Raw genomic sequence first — 18,643 nt, forward strand, 5'->3', positions numbered from 1 at the left:
AAAGGTGTCAAGCTGAGACTTTAAAGCTTGACTATATATAGAAGGACTTTCACAATAGCCCTGAGGTGCATGCTTAAACCGGAAGCTTCGGCCTCCGAGGGAGAAGCCAAAGAGATCCCTACTTTCTTCAGCAATAGGAATGCTAAATAAAGCATTCTTAAGATCAATAACTGAGAACCAGACTGCTGAAGCAGGAATCATAGTAAGCAAAGCTGTTATATCTGGCACAACAGGGAACTGAGGGACAACAATTTTGTTGACCTCTTGAAGATCAATCACAAAACGGTACACGGGTGGCTGAGAGGGATCAGTACATTTGAGAATAGGTAAAACAGGGCTATTGCAAACATTCCCTCTAGTCTCTTCAACCACACCCTGCTGAACCAAATCATGAACAATGGCCAACAAAGCTCTCTCACCATCACTAGATATTTTATATTGGGGAACACGTGGCATCTTAACATTGTCTTTAACAGTAATCACATATGGTGGAATTTGCAATAAGCCAACATCATTCGGACCCACAGCCCAAAGTGTAGCAGGAAGTGAACGCAACTCGGCTGGTAGCTGTTCTTTAGATACATACATCGGAGAAGTTAGTTTATCACCCAAAGTGAGTTGCACACCAGAGGGTGAACAATACAGTGTAGCATGTAGACGTTTCAATAAGTCCAAACCCAATAAATTCTCTCCACATCCTGTCGTTAAAAGGAGTGGAGCTTCCAAATCGTATGGACCAATGGAAATGGGCAAAGGACAAGAAACCGGATTGGAAACTGGGGCGCCAGAGAACCCTACAGAAACATTTGTTAAGCCAGACAAAGGTGCCCCAGGGAGTTTAGAATGCATTATGGAACTTCTCATAACACCAGTATCCAAGTGAAATGGTTCTGTAACACCTAATGCCATAACATTAACATAAGGTCCTTCCTGATCTACTGGAACTGATACGACTCCCTTACTTTGCCTATGGCTGTCCTAGCTAGTATGAAAATCAACGTCCTCATTATCGAAACAATAGTCATCATTGTAGTATTGTGCAGATTGAGAATTCTGCTGATCAAAATAATTTGTAGAATCCTGAGGGGGAGAGGGACGTCGTTCCTGCATCGACGCACCACGACCCCTACCTCTGGATATGGATCGAGAATCACCACGACCCCGTGGCGCTAATGGTCCGCCATACCGCTGTAATAAAATTGGACAAGTATTCTTAAAATGACCATCTTCCTTACAATAGGCACATTGATTAGGGCCCAATGGAACTCGTGGAACTGAGGGTACTGGCTTCCGTAACAACCTCTGAAACTGTGGGGGCTGTGGAAATTGGGGCTGAGCAGAACGAGGGGGATAAGCCTGTTGCAGAAGGACTTTCGTTTTTAAGTCTTTAGTCTTTTTCTCCACTTTCTCCTTATCTTCTTTATCCCTATTCTCATAATATTGAGCAGTAGCCAATATCTGAGCAGTGGAAGAGACAGCCCACGAACTCTCCGATTGTTTTAATTTATGCGATAATTCTGGAAGTAAATTAAAAACAAATTTGTCTACGAATAATTGCTGTCCACCTTCAGTACTCATGTCTTGCCCACTATGGTCGATGAAAGTCTCCTCGAAGCGAGTAAAGAAGTCGGAGACACTTTCATCCGTCTTTTGCTTACACGGCGCTAACTTATCCCAATTAACGCGCACCGCAGGCATCATAGTTTTCATCAAATCTATTATTCTTCCAGGTAATTCCGTAATCAAGACATCCGGTTTGGCACCACCTACTTGTCCTGCATCCGCAGCTGTAATGGCAGCCCAATCACCACCTAAAGCTGCCGCATGATCCTGCCTACGAATCTTGGTCCATATTGCTTGTGGTACTACATTTCCCATAAGTAAGTCAATATCTGCCAAATTCATAATACAAGCGTCAACAGTCTAGGACAGCTCCTTATAATACCCAACAGGATTCTTACGAGGGTCCGGTAAAGACTGTTTAAGTGCCAATACTTCTGACCTTTTCCAAGGGTCATGTACCCATATACGCTGAAAATCAGCAGGAACACCAGGAACATTACCTGCTTGTGGAACCTCATCTCTCCATATTGGAGGGACTTCTCGCATTGGATATTGTGCCATTTTACGGCGAACCGCGGGATCAGGCTCAAGGGAACTTTGGGAGAAAAAGGCAGATCGAAAAACAACAAGTTTCTGAACAGCATGCTCTACAGCAGGACCCACAATAAGTCCCTTATCAAACTGATCCTGTATTTCGAATAAATCCTGAGGAGGTGTATCTAAATCCACATCTCCCCATTCTTTAATCAGAGTATTGCACATAACATTAAATACGTATCTCTTTGTGGGCAGGTTCCATTGAAGGAAAGTATCTAAAATATCACGTATACTATACTGTACACGACTCATAATCCAATTATAAGCAAGGGAATCTAATTTAGTCCGTTCTTCCAAATCCATAAACTGACTACGAGATTGTCTCCTAGACGACGCAGGAGAAGAGTAGAGAGGCTCAAGAAAAGGTGACAAAATACCTGAAACTGTATCGACTAAACGTTGTCGAGCTGTAGGGGAATCTGACACTAAAACAGGAGACAACGTATTCTGTAAAACAGAAGAAGAATCTGTAGCAAAGGAAACGACAGATGGAGAAGGCTGAGGCGCAGGAGATTGGGGTGCGAATATCGCTGGCAAAGGGGGCGGAGGTGGAATCACAGGGATAGGCAACTGTGCAGGAACCAAAACAGCTGGATTAACTTCAGGTTGCAATGGCGGTGCATTAGCACCTAACACATAAGGCGGAGGTAATGTCAACGAATGGGTCATAAAAGAATCATCATCAGGAGTTTTACTCTTGGATACTGTAGGTAATACAGGATAGCATCTATCTATTGCCATACGATGTTGTCTTTCTGATACCTCAATCACCTGATCAGCTTCGTCATTTTTAAATTGTTGGGCAGCCTGTAGAATTGACATACTCTGCTCTTTCTTATCTTTCTTCATTTGCTTAATTTCTTTCTGTTTGGCTTCCTTATGCCATAGGCGAAATGAGTCAAACATTGCCGGCCGGGCTTTCCTCTTGAATAGAATCGTTTCCAAATTATCTAATATATCGGGCTCAAAAGAACCATTTTGTGGCCATTGCAAAACACCATCCTTCCTGGTGTATCGGATCCATGTTTCGTTAAAAACAATAGGACCCATACCATGTTTCGAATACAGTTCATAAGTAGGAGTTCCAACTGGAGGAATCGGACAAGAATCCTCTAATCGGGAATCCCTAGAACAACCAAAACAACAACATTTCTTAAACTTACTAAATCCAGGCATTTCGTAACAAACTGGACTTCCTTACAAACGTCAAGGGATTTTCAGACAATAGAGTCACAGCACAAGCGTACTTACCCCTTGTCTTCGGTTTGCGCGCTAATCGAATAACAAATACAAAAACAAAGAGAGTGGGCGCTACCCACAAATACTTAACTAAATGCTTTTCTCACGCCAACAGATGTCCGTCTATCGTCTCGCGATACCAATCATCACCAAAGGGCCAAGGCAGGGCGACAGTCAGGGCAGCAGTCGTCAGCAGCCGTCGGGAAGGAGTAGCTGCGCTTCAAAAGACCTTCGGTCCACTTCGACATGCAGGGGTCGCTCACGTGGTTCGCGAAATCCTCCGGAATTTTCTTGCTAAGCTCCTCACGACTCTCGGGCAAAACTACTACCGCTGAAGTCGCCCACACGTTGGGCCGCCAATTGGAGAACCTGACCTTATGGGCCAGGCGGCGCAGGGCACGCCTAAGATCTCCGAGTTCACCTGCCTCGACCGACAGAGACACGAGACACTCTGTTAGGCGTAGAAAAGTAGTTTTATTAGCTGCAGCTAAGCACAGTTATCTAAGAAGTACCACACAGGTAGGTTCTCAAGAGACTGCCACTTCAATCCGTGGCGCACAGTCTATTATACAACACAAGTTTACAATGACAACTCCCAATATACACATAACTGACGAATAGGAATAGGTCGAAAACAAGTTATCGGATTTCTAAAACACACCCTCCTTTCAGCCCCCGTGTGCTCTCCTCCCATCAGGTTAATCAACACTAGTGCCCGTAATTCAATTTGCAGGTGGCAAAACATGTGTAGAATGCTTCAAAAGAAGGGCTATGTAACAAGAGAACACACAAAGAGAATAGTGAAGGCCAGTTAAATAAGATAAGGTAGAGAAGAATGGTGGGACCCAAACAGTGGAGTAAGTCATGGATTAATCAGTCTAGACATGGCTTTTGCGAACTCGGCCAGACCCTGACATCAGTATCGCATACAAGGACAAAGGTTGTTATTTAGCGAGAAAAACATGGAGCAGCTGAAAACGGCAGAAAGACCATTTTACCGCGTTAGCCATGCTGCCTGAGTGAGGCAACATAAAAATGGCGACTAAACACAAAAATGGCGGCTATAGCGAAGCGGGGCTGAAAACTACGTAACCTCAGTATGAAAGGTTATATTAGGGTGTAAGGAGGTGCATCAGATATTAAGTGGATGATGTCATCAGTGATGTAATTTGATATGTTATCAGTGATGTCACTGACCATGTCATGAGTGATGTAATATATGCTGTCATCAGCAGTGCATTGCGGGGGCACGAGTTATAGTTAGCTCACAGCCAAATTTCTCTGGTGTTGTACGAGTGAAATGTCAGACTAACTATAAAGTCCCTGAAACCTGTGTTTCTTTCAGTGAATTTCTAAGGTTTTTTAAATGCTAATTCCTAACTATAACATCCCTAAAACCTCTTTTTTTCAGTGAATTTCTAAGGTTTTTTAAATGTTAATTACTAACTGTAATATCCCTGAAACCTGTGGTTTTTGTAGTGAATGTCTAAGGTTTTTTAAATGCTAATTTCTTACTATGCCTGCATAGATAGAACATGTACAGAAAGAGGAAGAAAGGCGCAGAAAGAAGCAAGAGAAGTGCAGAACGAGGGAAGAGAGATGCAGAAAGACGAAGAAAGGTGCAGAAAGAAGCATGAAAAATGCAGAAAGGCAACAGAAGTCCTGAAAGAGGAAGAAAGGTGGAAAAAAGCAAGAGAAGTGCAGAAAGAAGCAACAGAGGTGCAGAAAAAGGCCTACTGTGATTGTACCGTTCCACAGAGTCATACAAAGTAGCCTAATTACTAATCATTCTCCTAAGATATCTTAAACCTCACATTTCTCTTCAAGGTTCACTATTCATCGACTGCTCAGAATGTTAGGCCTACCAAATGTAAAACAGCAAACCTAGCCATATTACTGTTATAAGTCTCATCAAGTTTATAAAGGTATGCATGCGTGTGTCTCTGCTTTTACCTAGTGACATATTACATAAAAATAAACATATACATACTTTAATACCTGTGTTTCAAACAGCATACTCTGTAAATTTGTTTACAAAAATATATATGCATTTCTTTCTGCTCACAATACAGGGTACATGGGTATTCAATAGTATATTTGAGGCGCTCTGTAACACCTATATACACAAGACATGTCTGTCTGCGCAACCAAATGACAGAGCAGAACTGAGAAGATTTGACCACCTATAGGAGAAGTTACCCGCTTATTAAGCTACCATCTTCAGATGCATAACACATGTAAGAATACATGTACAAGTAGACATATACCTCAGTCCTGAAAGCATGCAGACCTTTAAACTTGACAGCTTGCACTTCCATTTCAGTACAGAAAGAGGCAAGAGAAGTACAGAAAAAGGCAAAAGAGCTGCAGAAACAGGCAAAATAGGTACAGAACGAGGGAAGAGGGGTGCAGAAATAAGTAAGAGAGGTACCAAAAGAAGTGCAGAAAGAAGAAACAGAGGTGCAGAAAGAGGGGTAGAGAAAGAGGCAAGAGAAGCGTAGAAAGAAGCAACAGAGATGCAGAAAAGGGAAAGAGGGGTGGAGAAAGAGGCAAGAGGGGTGAAGAAAGAAACATAAGAAGTGCAGAAAGAAGGAAAAGAGGTGCCGAAAGAGGCAGCAGGGGTGCAGAATAAGGAAAGAGGTGCAGAAAGAGACACAAGATGTGTAGAAAGAAGCAGGAGCAGTACAGAAAGAAGCAACAGAGGAGCAGAAAGGTAGATGAGGGGAGGAGAAAGAGAGAAGAGGAATACAGAAAGAGGCAAGATAGGTGTAGAAAGAAGCAAAAGGATTGCAGAAAGAAGCAAGAGAGGCACAGAAAGAAGCAAAAGAAGTGCAGAAATAAGGAAAAGAGGTGCAGAAAGAGGCAAGAAGGGTACAGAAAGAGGGAAGAGGGGTGTGAAAGATGCACGGGGTGCAGAAAGAAGCGAGAGAGGTGCAGAAAGAAGCAACAGAGATGCAGAAAGGGGTAAGAGTGATAGCGAAAGAGGGGTACAGAACGAAGAAAGAGAGCTGCAGAAAGAAACAAAAGAAGTGCAGAAAGAAGGAACAGAGGTGCAGAGGGAGGCAAGAGGGAAGAAGGGTGCAGAAAGAAGCAAGAGGGGTGCAGAAAAAAGTAAGTGGGATGCAGAATGAAGCAAGTAAAGTACAGAATTAAGCAAGAAAAGTGCAGAACGAAGTAACAAATGTACAGAAAGAGGCAAAAGGGGTACAGAAAGAGGCAAGAGCAGTGCAGAAAGAGGGAACAGGGGTGCTAAAAGGCAAGAGAGGTACAGAAAGAGGGACCAGGGGTGCCAAAAGGCAAGAGAGGTGCAGAAAGAGGGAAACATTGTACAGGAAGAGGCAAGAGGAGTGCAGAACAAAGCAAATGAGGTGCAAAAAGAGGTAAGAGAAGTGCAGAAAGAAGTAACAGAGGTACAGAAAGAGGCAAGAGGGGTGCAGAAAGAGGCAAGAGAAGTGCAAAAAGAAGCAACAGAGATGTAGAAAGAGGCAAGTGAAGTGCAGAAAGAGGCAAGAGAGGTACAGAGGCAGGCAGGAGAGGTGCAGAAAGAAGGAACAGGGATGCAGAAAGAGGCAAGAGAGGTGTAGAAAGAGGGAAGAATGGTTCAGAAAGAGGCACAAGGGGTGCAGAAAGAAGCAAGATAGGTGCAGAAAGAAACAAAAGTAGTACAGAAAGAAGGAACAGAGGTGCAGAAAGAGGCAAGAGGGGTGCAGAAAGAAGGATGAGAGGTGAAGAAAGAGACAGGAGAGTTGCACAAAGAGGAAAGAAGAGTGCAGAAAGAGGCAAGAGGGGTGCAGAAAGAAACAAGAGGTGCAGAAAGAAGCAAGAGAAGTGCAGAAAGAAGCAACAGAGGTGCAGAAAGAGGCAAGAGAGGTGCAGAAATAGGCATGAGAGGTGCAGAAAAAGGGAAAAGGGGTACAGAAAGAGGCAATAGGGGTACAGAAAGAGAAAAGAAGGGTACAGAAAGAGGCAAGAGGGATGCGGAAGAGAGAAGCAAGTGAGGTACAGAAATAGGCAACAGAGGTGCAGAAAGAGGCAAGAGAGGTACAGAAAGTGGATGAGATGTGCAGAAAAAGAAAGAAAGATGCAGAAAGAAGCAATAGAAATGCTGAAAGAGGCAAGAGAGGCGCAGGAAGAAGCAAGAGTTGTTTGCACACCATTAGTACCAACTTAACATACACATTTAGCAATAAGTAACAGGTGACCATTCTCGGTTTGCAAAAGACTTTCCACCACGCTGTAACACTTGTTGCTGCATTTTTGGTAACGTTTGAACCGTTTAAGTGAGAAACAAGGTTTTTTTTGTTCAAATCTGCAGATTATGCAGCAGATGATGGATTATGTGGCAAATGCAGAAATTGTATAATTGTACGAAAGTCAGTGCAGCCAAACAGTCGCACAGTTACAGTGGCCCTGCTCAAACCTCTGATTAGGTCCAGAAGTGCTCTTCAGTGGTTCCTTCTTTTTTTTGTCTCATTGAGTTTACAGTTTAGTTTCTATGGAAACTAGGAAGGCTAACCTGAGGTTACCATTCCACAACACAGACTACTATACCACATAATTACTCTCCATAACACTTAACCCCACTCTACATAATTCCTATACACTAAATACCACATACTTTCTATCCACATAATTTCACTGCACAACATACCACCTAATTCCACTCCCCTCAAAAAATCATTAGTAAAAATCGTTTACCTTTACAATGCCAATAGCTCTAACTCTTGCAAATGCGAGACCTATTACATTGCAAATGCTTCTTCAACTTGTAGTTGGGTTTACAAACTGATGGAGAAACGGAGCTGGGCATCTGACCAGCATCCAGGAATTCTGCTGCGAAGGACTTACAGGAGGTACCAGGAGGGCATCTTGGCCCCCAAAGTCCCTCAGGAGTAAAGTGGATTTCATCCCCCAACCAGTAGTGTGCCAGGAGGTGCGTTTGCAGAGTAGTGGACAAAGGGGAGCGTGGCCCGCGAAGACCTCTTAGCAATCCCACTGTGTGGGACTTACTGGAGGTAACAGGAGGGGTAGTTGGACCCCAAGGACAACCTTGGGGAGCTACCACCCCTCGTATTACATCCAGTAAGTCACACACAGCAGCATTGGTAAGTTCTCATAGCAGGCCACGCCCCCTTTGCCCACCATTCTACAAATGCGCTCCTTAGCACGCTCTTGGATGGGGATTGAAGTCTCCTTCATTACTGGTGGTCCTTAGGGGCCAACAAGCCTACCTGTTACCTCGAGTAAGCCCAACACAGTGGGATTGCTGAGAGGTGGACACAGGCCATGCCCCTTTTCTCCACCACTCTGCAAACGCGCCTCCTGGCATGCTCTTGGTTGGGGGATGAAGTCCCTTTGCCTCCTGAGGGTCCCTGTGGGCCAACTAGCCCTCCTGTTATCTCTAGTAAGCCCCACACAGCTGGATTGCTGAGAGTGGTCTGAGGGCATGTCCCTTTTTTACACTGCTCTGCAAACAGGCCTCTTGGGGCACTGGTGCTCAGGGGATGAGGTCCTCAGGACACAAGAGGACCTCATCACCCCACCAGCAGTACACCAAGAGGCGCTTTTGCAGAGTGATGTAAAAAGGGGCGTGGCCACGGACCACCTCTCAGCAATCCCAGTGCTAGATTCCAAGGGCTACCTCCCCAGGGCTAAATTCAGAAAGATGTGTGGGATGGCTCCATCAACCCAGGGAGCCTCGGGGACCGCCCTACCAAAATCAAAGTGTCAGGGGGCTCGAGCCTCCCACAGAATCCTGGGGATCATCACCTCCCCGGGCTTAAATATTGTTGGAGGCCACGCAGCCCCCTTTGTGGTGCTGTAATGGCCCCGGGGGCCACCATACACCCACCCACCCTCCAGCAATGTCTTGGGGTCCCCACCCCTGGGACATTGCAGTTTTCTATGCCTTGGCGGGAGCACTGCTTCCGCCAAGGCATAGCAAACGCTGGTCTGCTTCATGGAAGCCAGAGTAGAAAAAATGCTCTCACTTCCATGAAGCGAGGCAGAATTGCTTTTGGACCGAGGGAGCTAAATGTTTGCAGCTCCCTCTGCCCAAAAGCAATGCCAGCTCTCGGAGGAGGCGGGGAGCAGGCAAGGACTGCGGGGGCCTTGATGCTCCCCCCACTGTCCCCAACAACGTTACCAAGCCATGGGGGATGGGGTGTCTGAGGCCAAAAATGGCCCGCCTCCCCTTTTGCTACTAAACAAAAAATGTCCGGGCCCCTAAAAATTTAGGGGTCCATTAGGATGACGGGCGGACTTTGTCCGCCCGTCATTCTACCGGTGTATGGGACCACCCGCCATAAGGGCGGGGGTCCCGTTCTACATATTATGATGCGCCCGCCACAGTGGCGTGCGCTTCCCGCATTTGTAGCATTGCGGCGGGCGGTGCTGAAAGCACCGCCCGCCGCAATGCTAAAAATGTACGTTGTGCATTTCAATGCACAACATGACAGGCACCGCGAGGTGCCTGTCATGTTGTGCATTGGAATGCAGGGGGGTACCATAGGTACCCCCATGTGCACCCCCCACCCCCACGGAGTCCCCGGGGGCCCGCAACGGGCCCCCGCAGGGGGACTCCGCATTCACAAATGCCTATCCTAATATGGCTGGCGGTGTCTAATAGACACCGCCACCATATAAACCCTTTTCCGCCCCGGCCGCAAGGACACCGGGGCGGAAAAGCGGCGGACGGTCTTTCCGTCGGCCGCGGCCAACCATGCCATCATAATATGGCGGGGGTGTTTTGAGTCAGGATGGCGGGCGGATTGCCCCCGCCAGGCCGGCGGTGGCTACCGCCAGCCTGGCGGGGGCAATCCGCCCGCCATCCTAATGGACCCCAAAGTGTGATTTAAAAAAAGAAAAAATATGCAAGCCCCGGGCATTGGGATCACGGGGCCAAAAATGGCCTCGGGTACGGTGGCCACTCGGTCCCTCTCCCTTGAAAGTTAAGTAAAAAAACTAAAAATGGCACAGATGGGCTAGTTGACCCCGAAGAACCCTCACCAGCAAAGGGGACTTCATCCCCCAACCAAGAGTGCACCAGGAGGTGCATTTGCATAGTGGTGGTGAAAGGGGGCATGGCCTGCTATCAGAACTCAGCAATCCTGCTGTGTTGCACTTACTGGAGGTACCTGGAGAGGCTGTTTGCCCACAAGGACGTCCTTTGGGCCAACTACCATTCCTGTTACCTCCAGTAAGTCCCACAAAGTGGGATTGCTTAGATGTCTTTGGAGTCCACGCCCCCTCTCTCTACCACTCTGCAAACGCGCCTCCTGGCACACTGCTGATTGGGGGATGAAATCCACTTTACTCGTGAGGGACCTTGGGGGCCAAGTAGCACTCCTGGTACCTCCTGTAAGTACTATGTAGTGGAATTCCTGAGAGCTGGTTGGAGCCCCAGCCCCTTTTCTCCACCTCTCTGCAGACATGACTGCTAGTTAAAAAGACCTTAGAATTTCACAGAAAAAAACCAAAGGTTGCAAGAATTTTATAATTAGGATTTAGCATTTAAATAACCTTAGACATTCACTGAAAAAACCACAGGTTTCAGGGACGTTATAGTTCTGAATTAGCATTTAAAAAACCCTTAGAAATTCACAGAAAAAAACACAGGTTACAGGAACATTATAGTTAGGCTGACATTCTTCTCATACAAAACCAGACAAATTCAGCTGTTATAGGTAGCTGAGCTAAGTATAACTCGTGCACCCGCAAAGCACTGCTGATGACGTCACATATTACTCCGCAATATGGCTGCCTTTTACTTTTTTAAGGGCCATTATTAGTCATTAGACAATCATACTCTGTTTTGTCATCGGCATGTACTGCGGTATACTGCTAATTCTGCCTTATGGCCCTGATACATAATCTGAAACCTACTCTTTTTTGTAATGTTACCATTGTTTGCTATTCACAAATCCATATTACAAGTATTATCTTTACAACTGTGGAGTCTCCACACATCAAAAGGCAGGACTGTTTATCTTTTTGTGTGTGGACACACCTCAGTCATAAAGATACTGCATATAAAATGCCTTTCTAAATACCAAACAATTGTGAACTTAAACAAAAGTGTCAATTTATCTTTGTAAATCAGGCCTTGTAACTTTAAAACTACTGAAACAATTTAAATATACTGTTAGAAAGGACCCTTTTCTCCCCATAATCTATATTCCTGACGCATTTCATTTAAATCCTTTCAGCCATTTTCATGCTACCTCTGTTAAACAATAATCAACAACACAACACGCCTCTGCACTGCAATCCATGACACGTTATTCCACTCTAACACATCACTCCTCTCTATGATGACCCACTCATATCTATGACAGTCGACCCCACTGTATTGCACTCCACACCACTGTACTCTTCGACATGCCACACACTTTACGACATGGCCAACATTCTACAGCATGCCACTCCAGTCTACCAAACACCTCCCCACTTGACAACATGCCATTCCATTCTATGACATTCTATGCTACTCCACTCAATGACATGCTTCTCCACTCTACAACACACCACTACCCTCTACAAGATGGTGCTCCACTCTACACCACTCCACTCTACAACATCCTAGTTCACTCTACATCACTCCACACTCAGCCCCTCCACTCTAAGACACAATACCACATGCCACTCTATGACACGCTACTCCAGTCTACTGTACAACACTTCACTGCATTGTATGCCATTCCACTGTACAACACACCACTCCACTCTACAACAGTTCCCTCTTCTGCATGACACTACACGCCACACCACTCTTCGATGACCTGCTGCACTCTACAAGATGCCACTCAAGTCTGCCACAAGTCTGCCACATGCCATTCCACTATATGACATGCCACTCCACTGTACGCTATTCCACTCTACACATTCCACTCTACACCACTCCATTCTAGCCTATGACACTTCACTATATGCCACTACACTGTATAACAATCCACATCACTCCACTCAATAACACGATACCCAGTGTAACACACGCCACTCCACTTTACGACATGACACTCTATGCCACTCCACTCTACACTACTTCACTCTATGATACTTTCTGACACTCTTTGAAATGCCCCTCCAGTTCAATGTGCTACATGACACTCCACTCTATGACACTTTACTCCACTGTATAATATGCCACTCCACTATACTCCATGGCATTTTATGCTGCAACATTCTAATCCACTCTGTCATATTTTACCAGCTCTACATTATGCCACTCTACTCAACTCAACACAACTATACTCCACTGTATTACACTTTACCTCACTTTATGCCACTGTACAACTCTCCACTCAACACCTCTCCCCTCTACAACACTCTATGCCCCTATACTCCACTGTACAACACTGTACTCCACTATATGCCACTGAGCAACACTCTACTCCAGTCTATGCCACTCTATGATACTACCAACTCTGTATGCCACTGCACCCCAGTTTACTCTGACATTGTACTCCACTGTACTCCACTACTCAACTGTGCACACTACTCTATGCCACACTGTCATTCAACTCTGCCACTCCACTCTACCACACTCTACAACAGTCTACTGTAGTGTGCACCCCTCGTTTCTATAACACTCCACTCCACTGTATGCCACTCCACTCAACTCTGTGACACTTTCCAACACTATATGACACACCACTCCAATCTACTGTACTACACTCCACTCCAATTTATAACACTTTATTCAACTCTATGCCATTCACTCTACTGAACTCCATGCCACTCTACTCTATCATACTTTTTCCACTCTAAGCTATGCCACTCTACTCTGCCCCACTCCACTCTAGCTGATTCTACACCACTGTATGATTGTATGATACTTCACTCTATGCGCTCTACTGCATGAAAATCCATTCCACTGTATGCATCTCCTCTCTACAACACTCTACTATGCCCTGTCACACTGTATAACACAATACTCCACTCTATGCCACTCTACTACATTGTATGGCACTACAACATGCCACTCCACTCCACTGTATGACAGTCCACTCCTCTCTGAAACTCTACGACACACTACTTCGCTCTAAGCCACTCCATCAAAAAAGACCCTACTCCATTCTATGTAGTCCACTCTACAACACTCTACTCCACTCTATGCCAGTCTATGGCACTCTACTTGACAACACTCCACTCAACAACACTCCACAACAGTCCTCTGAATGACACATCACTGTACGACACTCCACTCTATGACACTCCAATTCACTCTACAACACTCCACTTCACTCTACATCACCTTATTCTAGAAGACTCTACTCCACGGTATGCCCCTGCACTCTACACCACTCTACTCCACTATACGAGTCTCCACTCCTCTCTGACACTCTACTGTAGTCTACGACACGGAACTTCACTCTACACCACTCCTCTTCAGAAGACTTTACTCAACTGTATACACCCCCACTCTACGCCACTTTACTCCATTGTACAAGACTCTACCACACTCCACTTCCACTGTAGGGCACGCCACTCTAAATCACTTCACTCTATGACACTCTACTGTAAAAGACTCCACTCTACTGTATGACACTCCACTCTATAACGCTCCACTCTATGACCCTATACTTCACTGCACTCCACTTTATGTCACATCACTCTACAACTCTCTATTCCACTGTATGCCACTTTATGACACTGTATTTGACACTAAACAACACTCCACTATATGGCACTCCACTCCCCTCTACAACACACCAGGTGACTCCAATGTATAACACTTTAATCCACTGTATGTTGCGCTCCCCACTCTATGGCACTTTCATTCACTGTACTCTACGACACTCCCATTAATGGCTCTTTACTCGAAGACACTCAACTCTACGATTTGAAACACATTTGTATTTAAAACCATTGAAACTCAATGAAGAAACAAAGGTTAAGGATAAGTTATCGTTTGGAAAACTTTATTTAATCTTTCTATAGACAATCCAATGTAAGCTATAAAGAGATTAGAAATTCTAAATTTATAGTTATACCTAAAATGTATCATTTGCGTACCACCTTCAAATTACTATAATGTCATTTTTTCTTTCTATACAAAGTAAACCTAAAATGCACAAATATTAGAAATTCTAAAGTTATACTCTAAATTTAAAATGTATGCACCACCTTCAAATTACTATAACTCCACACCTCCGTACACAGTGTTATCAACTCACTAGCCAGACTACATTAACTATAAAAAAAATGCCTTTATGGTGCAGTGCTTACCTTTCTTATTGCATCACTTATACTATGTAAAATGATAGCACTCAGAACAACACTTATGACAGCTGAAATGACATAAGTTCTGAGAATACTGTGCATGGTAGAGTGACATGGGCTCTTGGTCAACAAATTGATATTTTCCAAAAGCCAAACCAGCCAATTATCTGTGTTTCTTCCAAACAAGTATTCACAATTGGGGTCTTCATCGGAACATGATCACAATACTTTGATATAGCAACCTTACAAACACAAGAGAAAAAGCCTGCACCAAATGTACTCCAAAAGGTAGTCCACTAATATATGAAAATCGTCTCTCTGGTCACGTAAATAATTGATAGGGTCTGTATCAGTAATTTGGAAACAAATGATTGTAAAAAGTAGTAGTGGGCAACTCTGTCAATTTCTTAAGTTAGTTGTCATCTAAAACTGCAAGTGCTTTGAATAGGGTATACCCATTTGTAATGGCTACATAAAAACCTGAGTGTTTATATTTTATTAAGTGGTTGGTAAGGTATGGTTGGTGACAACATTGGAAAGTTCATAATTAAGGTCAAGAGCTTCTAACGCTGTTAACACCCTCCCTAGCATTGAAGGTGAATACATAGGCTGGAGAATTGCAAACTGAAAGTATCAACTTATTCATAATAATCTGTCATGTGGCAAAACTCCACTCACTTCTTCTTAAACAGCTTGCGGAAGGAGCTTCGCAGTCCACCTTTCTGGTCATGCCGTGGGTGTTGCTCACTGAAAGATGTCTGCTCACTATGTTCTTTCTGGAAGAATCTGGTGCTGTCATCCATATATATATCCTAAAAAAGGAGAAGACATAAGATTACAATTATTTGTTGATGATTCCTATGGGACTGCGTGCCACTTGCAAGTTGTGCGCAGACCACACAATCCACTGCTATTACTAAATAACATGAAGGTCTAGAGAAAATGTGACAAATGGATGACTCTAATGCAGCATACTCATTTTATGAAAGTGCCTGGAAAATGAATAGTTTTGAACAGTTTGTGTTATTAACATATGATTAAAATATAGCAAACCGGTCAATAATACACTCAAACAAAGTATGACACAAAGCCACACTTCACTTGCTATGGCTTTTTACAACAGTTGCTGCTGTACACATCCACGCAGGTTTCTCTATCTTTCACTTCATAATGCATGCAGCTAATCTTGATGCCTCTGTTGGTGGCAAAAGGGTTGTGTATGCAGCAAGTCTCTACAATTTGTGCCACTGTGGACCCTATCCCGATGGTGACTTGTTAGTGCATACTTGACATAGCATTATTGCACTTTGCAATTCTAGGACAATCTTTTGCTTAAGAACACTAATGTAAAATAAAGAGCCCACATTTGCTCATGTAAAAGAAGAATTACATTGGGAACTGCTATGTTCTGCATCAAATTAGGCATGGATAGGAATTTACCAGGTATTTTTACCTGGGTAATATCAACAGGTTTCGCCTTCTGAATTTACCTGGTAAAATTAGCAAGAGAGTGGTGCTTGCATACAACCAATAATTCCAATCCCTGCGCAAATATAACCTGCCTGGGATCCCCAGTCTTACACTTACCCACCCTACTGGTTTAGGTGGTATACTACCGCTTTTAAGCAATCACTACCATCTATTGTTTTTACATGACATTTCAGTATCATTTTAGGTCTTGCCTACTAGATAATTCAAGCTCTCTGGTTAAGAAATAACTTTTGTTGGTTTACCAAAAACTTACAGTGGTTTTAGAGCCTGGCCATTACTTACCATTGGATGGCATGATTGTCACTCTTATTTGCTTGCTTTTTATTCGATGACTTGAAAACCTTTGTTAATCCCTACCGTGGACTCAGCCTCCTTACTATCCTTTTCAGTAACTGATTTGTATCCTTTCACTGCTCACTTCTTGGCAACTACTGTTTTTGTTTATGGTTAAGCATTCCATGAGAGTGCATGTGTTTTCTTGCTCTCTATCATATGCTGATCCCTCCTTCCATATACCCATCCCCATTGCTTTCCCTTCATCTGCCTCCTCACCCAATCCTCTAGCTGGCAAACAACATGTTTTTAATTTATTCATTTTGAAGGGCCCGGCAGATGCCATTTGCAGCTGCCCTGCTGCCCAATCCAACATACCCTATATTGCATCTCCGTTGCTCCCTTGCAGAATACCCAAACACCCCTCCTATTCTTCCCTTGCTCCTCCTCGCAGTCCATTACTCTTTTTGCTATTTATTTTCCTTTTGTTGAATACCCAGCAGCTTCCATTTGCTGTGAGGCCACTCTGCATAACAAAAAGCACTTTTGCACAAAAATTTATTTTTTTAAATTTACCAATTCAAGTGGCTTCAGCCATCTTGGATCGATAAATCAGAAAAATGGTTGCTATGTCATTCCTCTAACATGCACATACATGCTGATGCATGCAGGTGTATATATCAGCATAGCATCGCATCGCTGACAGCGACAGCCTAAACCTCAACCAATGGGCCCGTACATACAGGGGTCAATGATGTGATCTCTGTGGAGCATCAGAACATCTGTTGCCTCACTCAGGGTCAAGACCTAATATTAAAGTTAACAATCATTAGCAAAGCCAATAGATCTTGCCTATGCAAGATCTATTGGCTATTGTCAATGTTTTTTAGCAGGGCCGGACTGGCTACCGGGCAGTTGTGTGTGCTGCCGAGCTGGGGGCTGATTTCGTTGATAGGGACCTGTGTGTGGAAAACGAAATTCGTTTTGCTTTTTTTATTTCAATGCGCATGTAGGTCCCCATCAACGAAATAAGCCCCCACCACGGAGAAATTAGCCCCCAGCTCGGCAGCTCACACAACTGCCTGGTAGCCAGTCCGGTCCTGTTTTTGAGACATGAAAAAAGGCGCTATAACGCGGCCAGTGTTGACCGCATCATACAGCTTTTATTTTAAGCCATGGTGCGTAGAAGCCCGTGATGCTCTGTAATATGCTTACAAAAGAGTGTGTGGGGGAAGCAACATGAGAGGGAGGTGAAGGGAACAGCAATTATCGACAGTGGGATGAGAGAGGTATAGGGAAAACAATACGAGGGAGGTGCGGGTAGGAGGGAGAGAGTACCAGACAGGGGCCAGGGGAGTGGGTGCAGGAAAAAAAGAAATAGTACATCATTCACATCGGAGCAGCAGACGGGCACTGATTAAGTTGAATCAATCTGTGCTTCGTCTTTTCTCCGCAGAAAAGAACAGAAGTGACGCTTGGCCTGCACTGGCCAATTAGAAAGCTGCAAAGAAGAGTGATACTGGTGCCAACAAATGGTAAGCATTGGGGGGGGGGCTTCGAGCCCTTTATTGTAAACAGTAGTGTCTCACAAGCTAGAGCGCATGCAAAGCATGCACTGTCGCAGGCTCGGCTAACAAATAGCATGATACTGGGTTCAGTGATACGAGGCTGCTCGCTGCACTGCGTATAAGCTGTCATCAGTGCCGGTGTGATGGAGCTGTTGAGCACTGCAATTTTATGATGAATAAATACTTCAGTTGCGACATCTAATCATCTTCCGTTTATCCCTTCCTTTAGGAGAGGAAAGAGAAGGTCAACAGTGAAGAGTTAAATATGATCATTTGGGGGAGAGAAAAAAATAAGGGAGACAGAGATAAAAGGATACTGAAAAGGAGAGGGGAGGACAGAGGTAGGGAAGGTAGAGGAACAGTGAAAGCGAATGAGTGCGCGACCCCTGAGTGCAGAGAGAAGTTGAGAGGAAAGAAAGAGTGGGCAAACAGGAGATGAGATTACTGGGCAGATATAGATTCGGTAAGGGGAGAAGGGCCAGGAAAAAAGACAGAAGGATCAAGGGAAGGAGAAAAAAATTAGGAAAGGAGGAGGAGAGGGGAAAATGAATAAGATATTCACTGAGAGACAGTAAGATAAAAAGTGACATGGGGGGATAAGAGACCAAAAGAGCAGAGCTGGTAGGACAGTACAGACAGCAGCAACTAGAAAGGCAAGAAGAAAGTGCGAATAAAAGGAGACCAAGAGT

The 18,643-nt window shown here is 44.4% G+C and overlaps 1 protein-coding gene across 1 annotated transcript in view; it reads right to left on the reverse strand.

Moving 5' to 3' along the window:
- The window catches only part of ARHGEF33 (Rho guanine nucleotide exchange factor 33), a 508,340-nt gene that overhangs the window by 62,288 nt on the left and 427,409 nt on the right, over nucleotides 1-18,643 (reverse strand). Inside the window, exon 15 of the mRNA XM_078647973.1 lies at nucleotides 15,301-15,434. Within this exon, the coding sequence (XP_078504099.1) occupies nucleotides 15,301-15,434 (134 nt within the window). The remainder of the gene's footprint in view (nucleotides 1-15,300; nucleotides 15,435-18,643) is intronic.

The sequence above is a fragment of the Lissotriton helveticus genome, chromosome 6 (genome assembly GCF_964261635.1).
Source record: "Lissotriton helveticus chromosome 6, aLisHel1.1, whole genome shotgun sequence".
Lineage (NCBI taxonomy): Eukaryota > Metazoa > Chordata > Amphibia > Caudata > Salamandridae > Lissotriton > Lissotriton helveticus.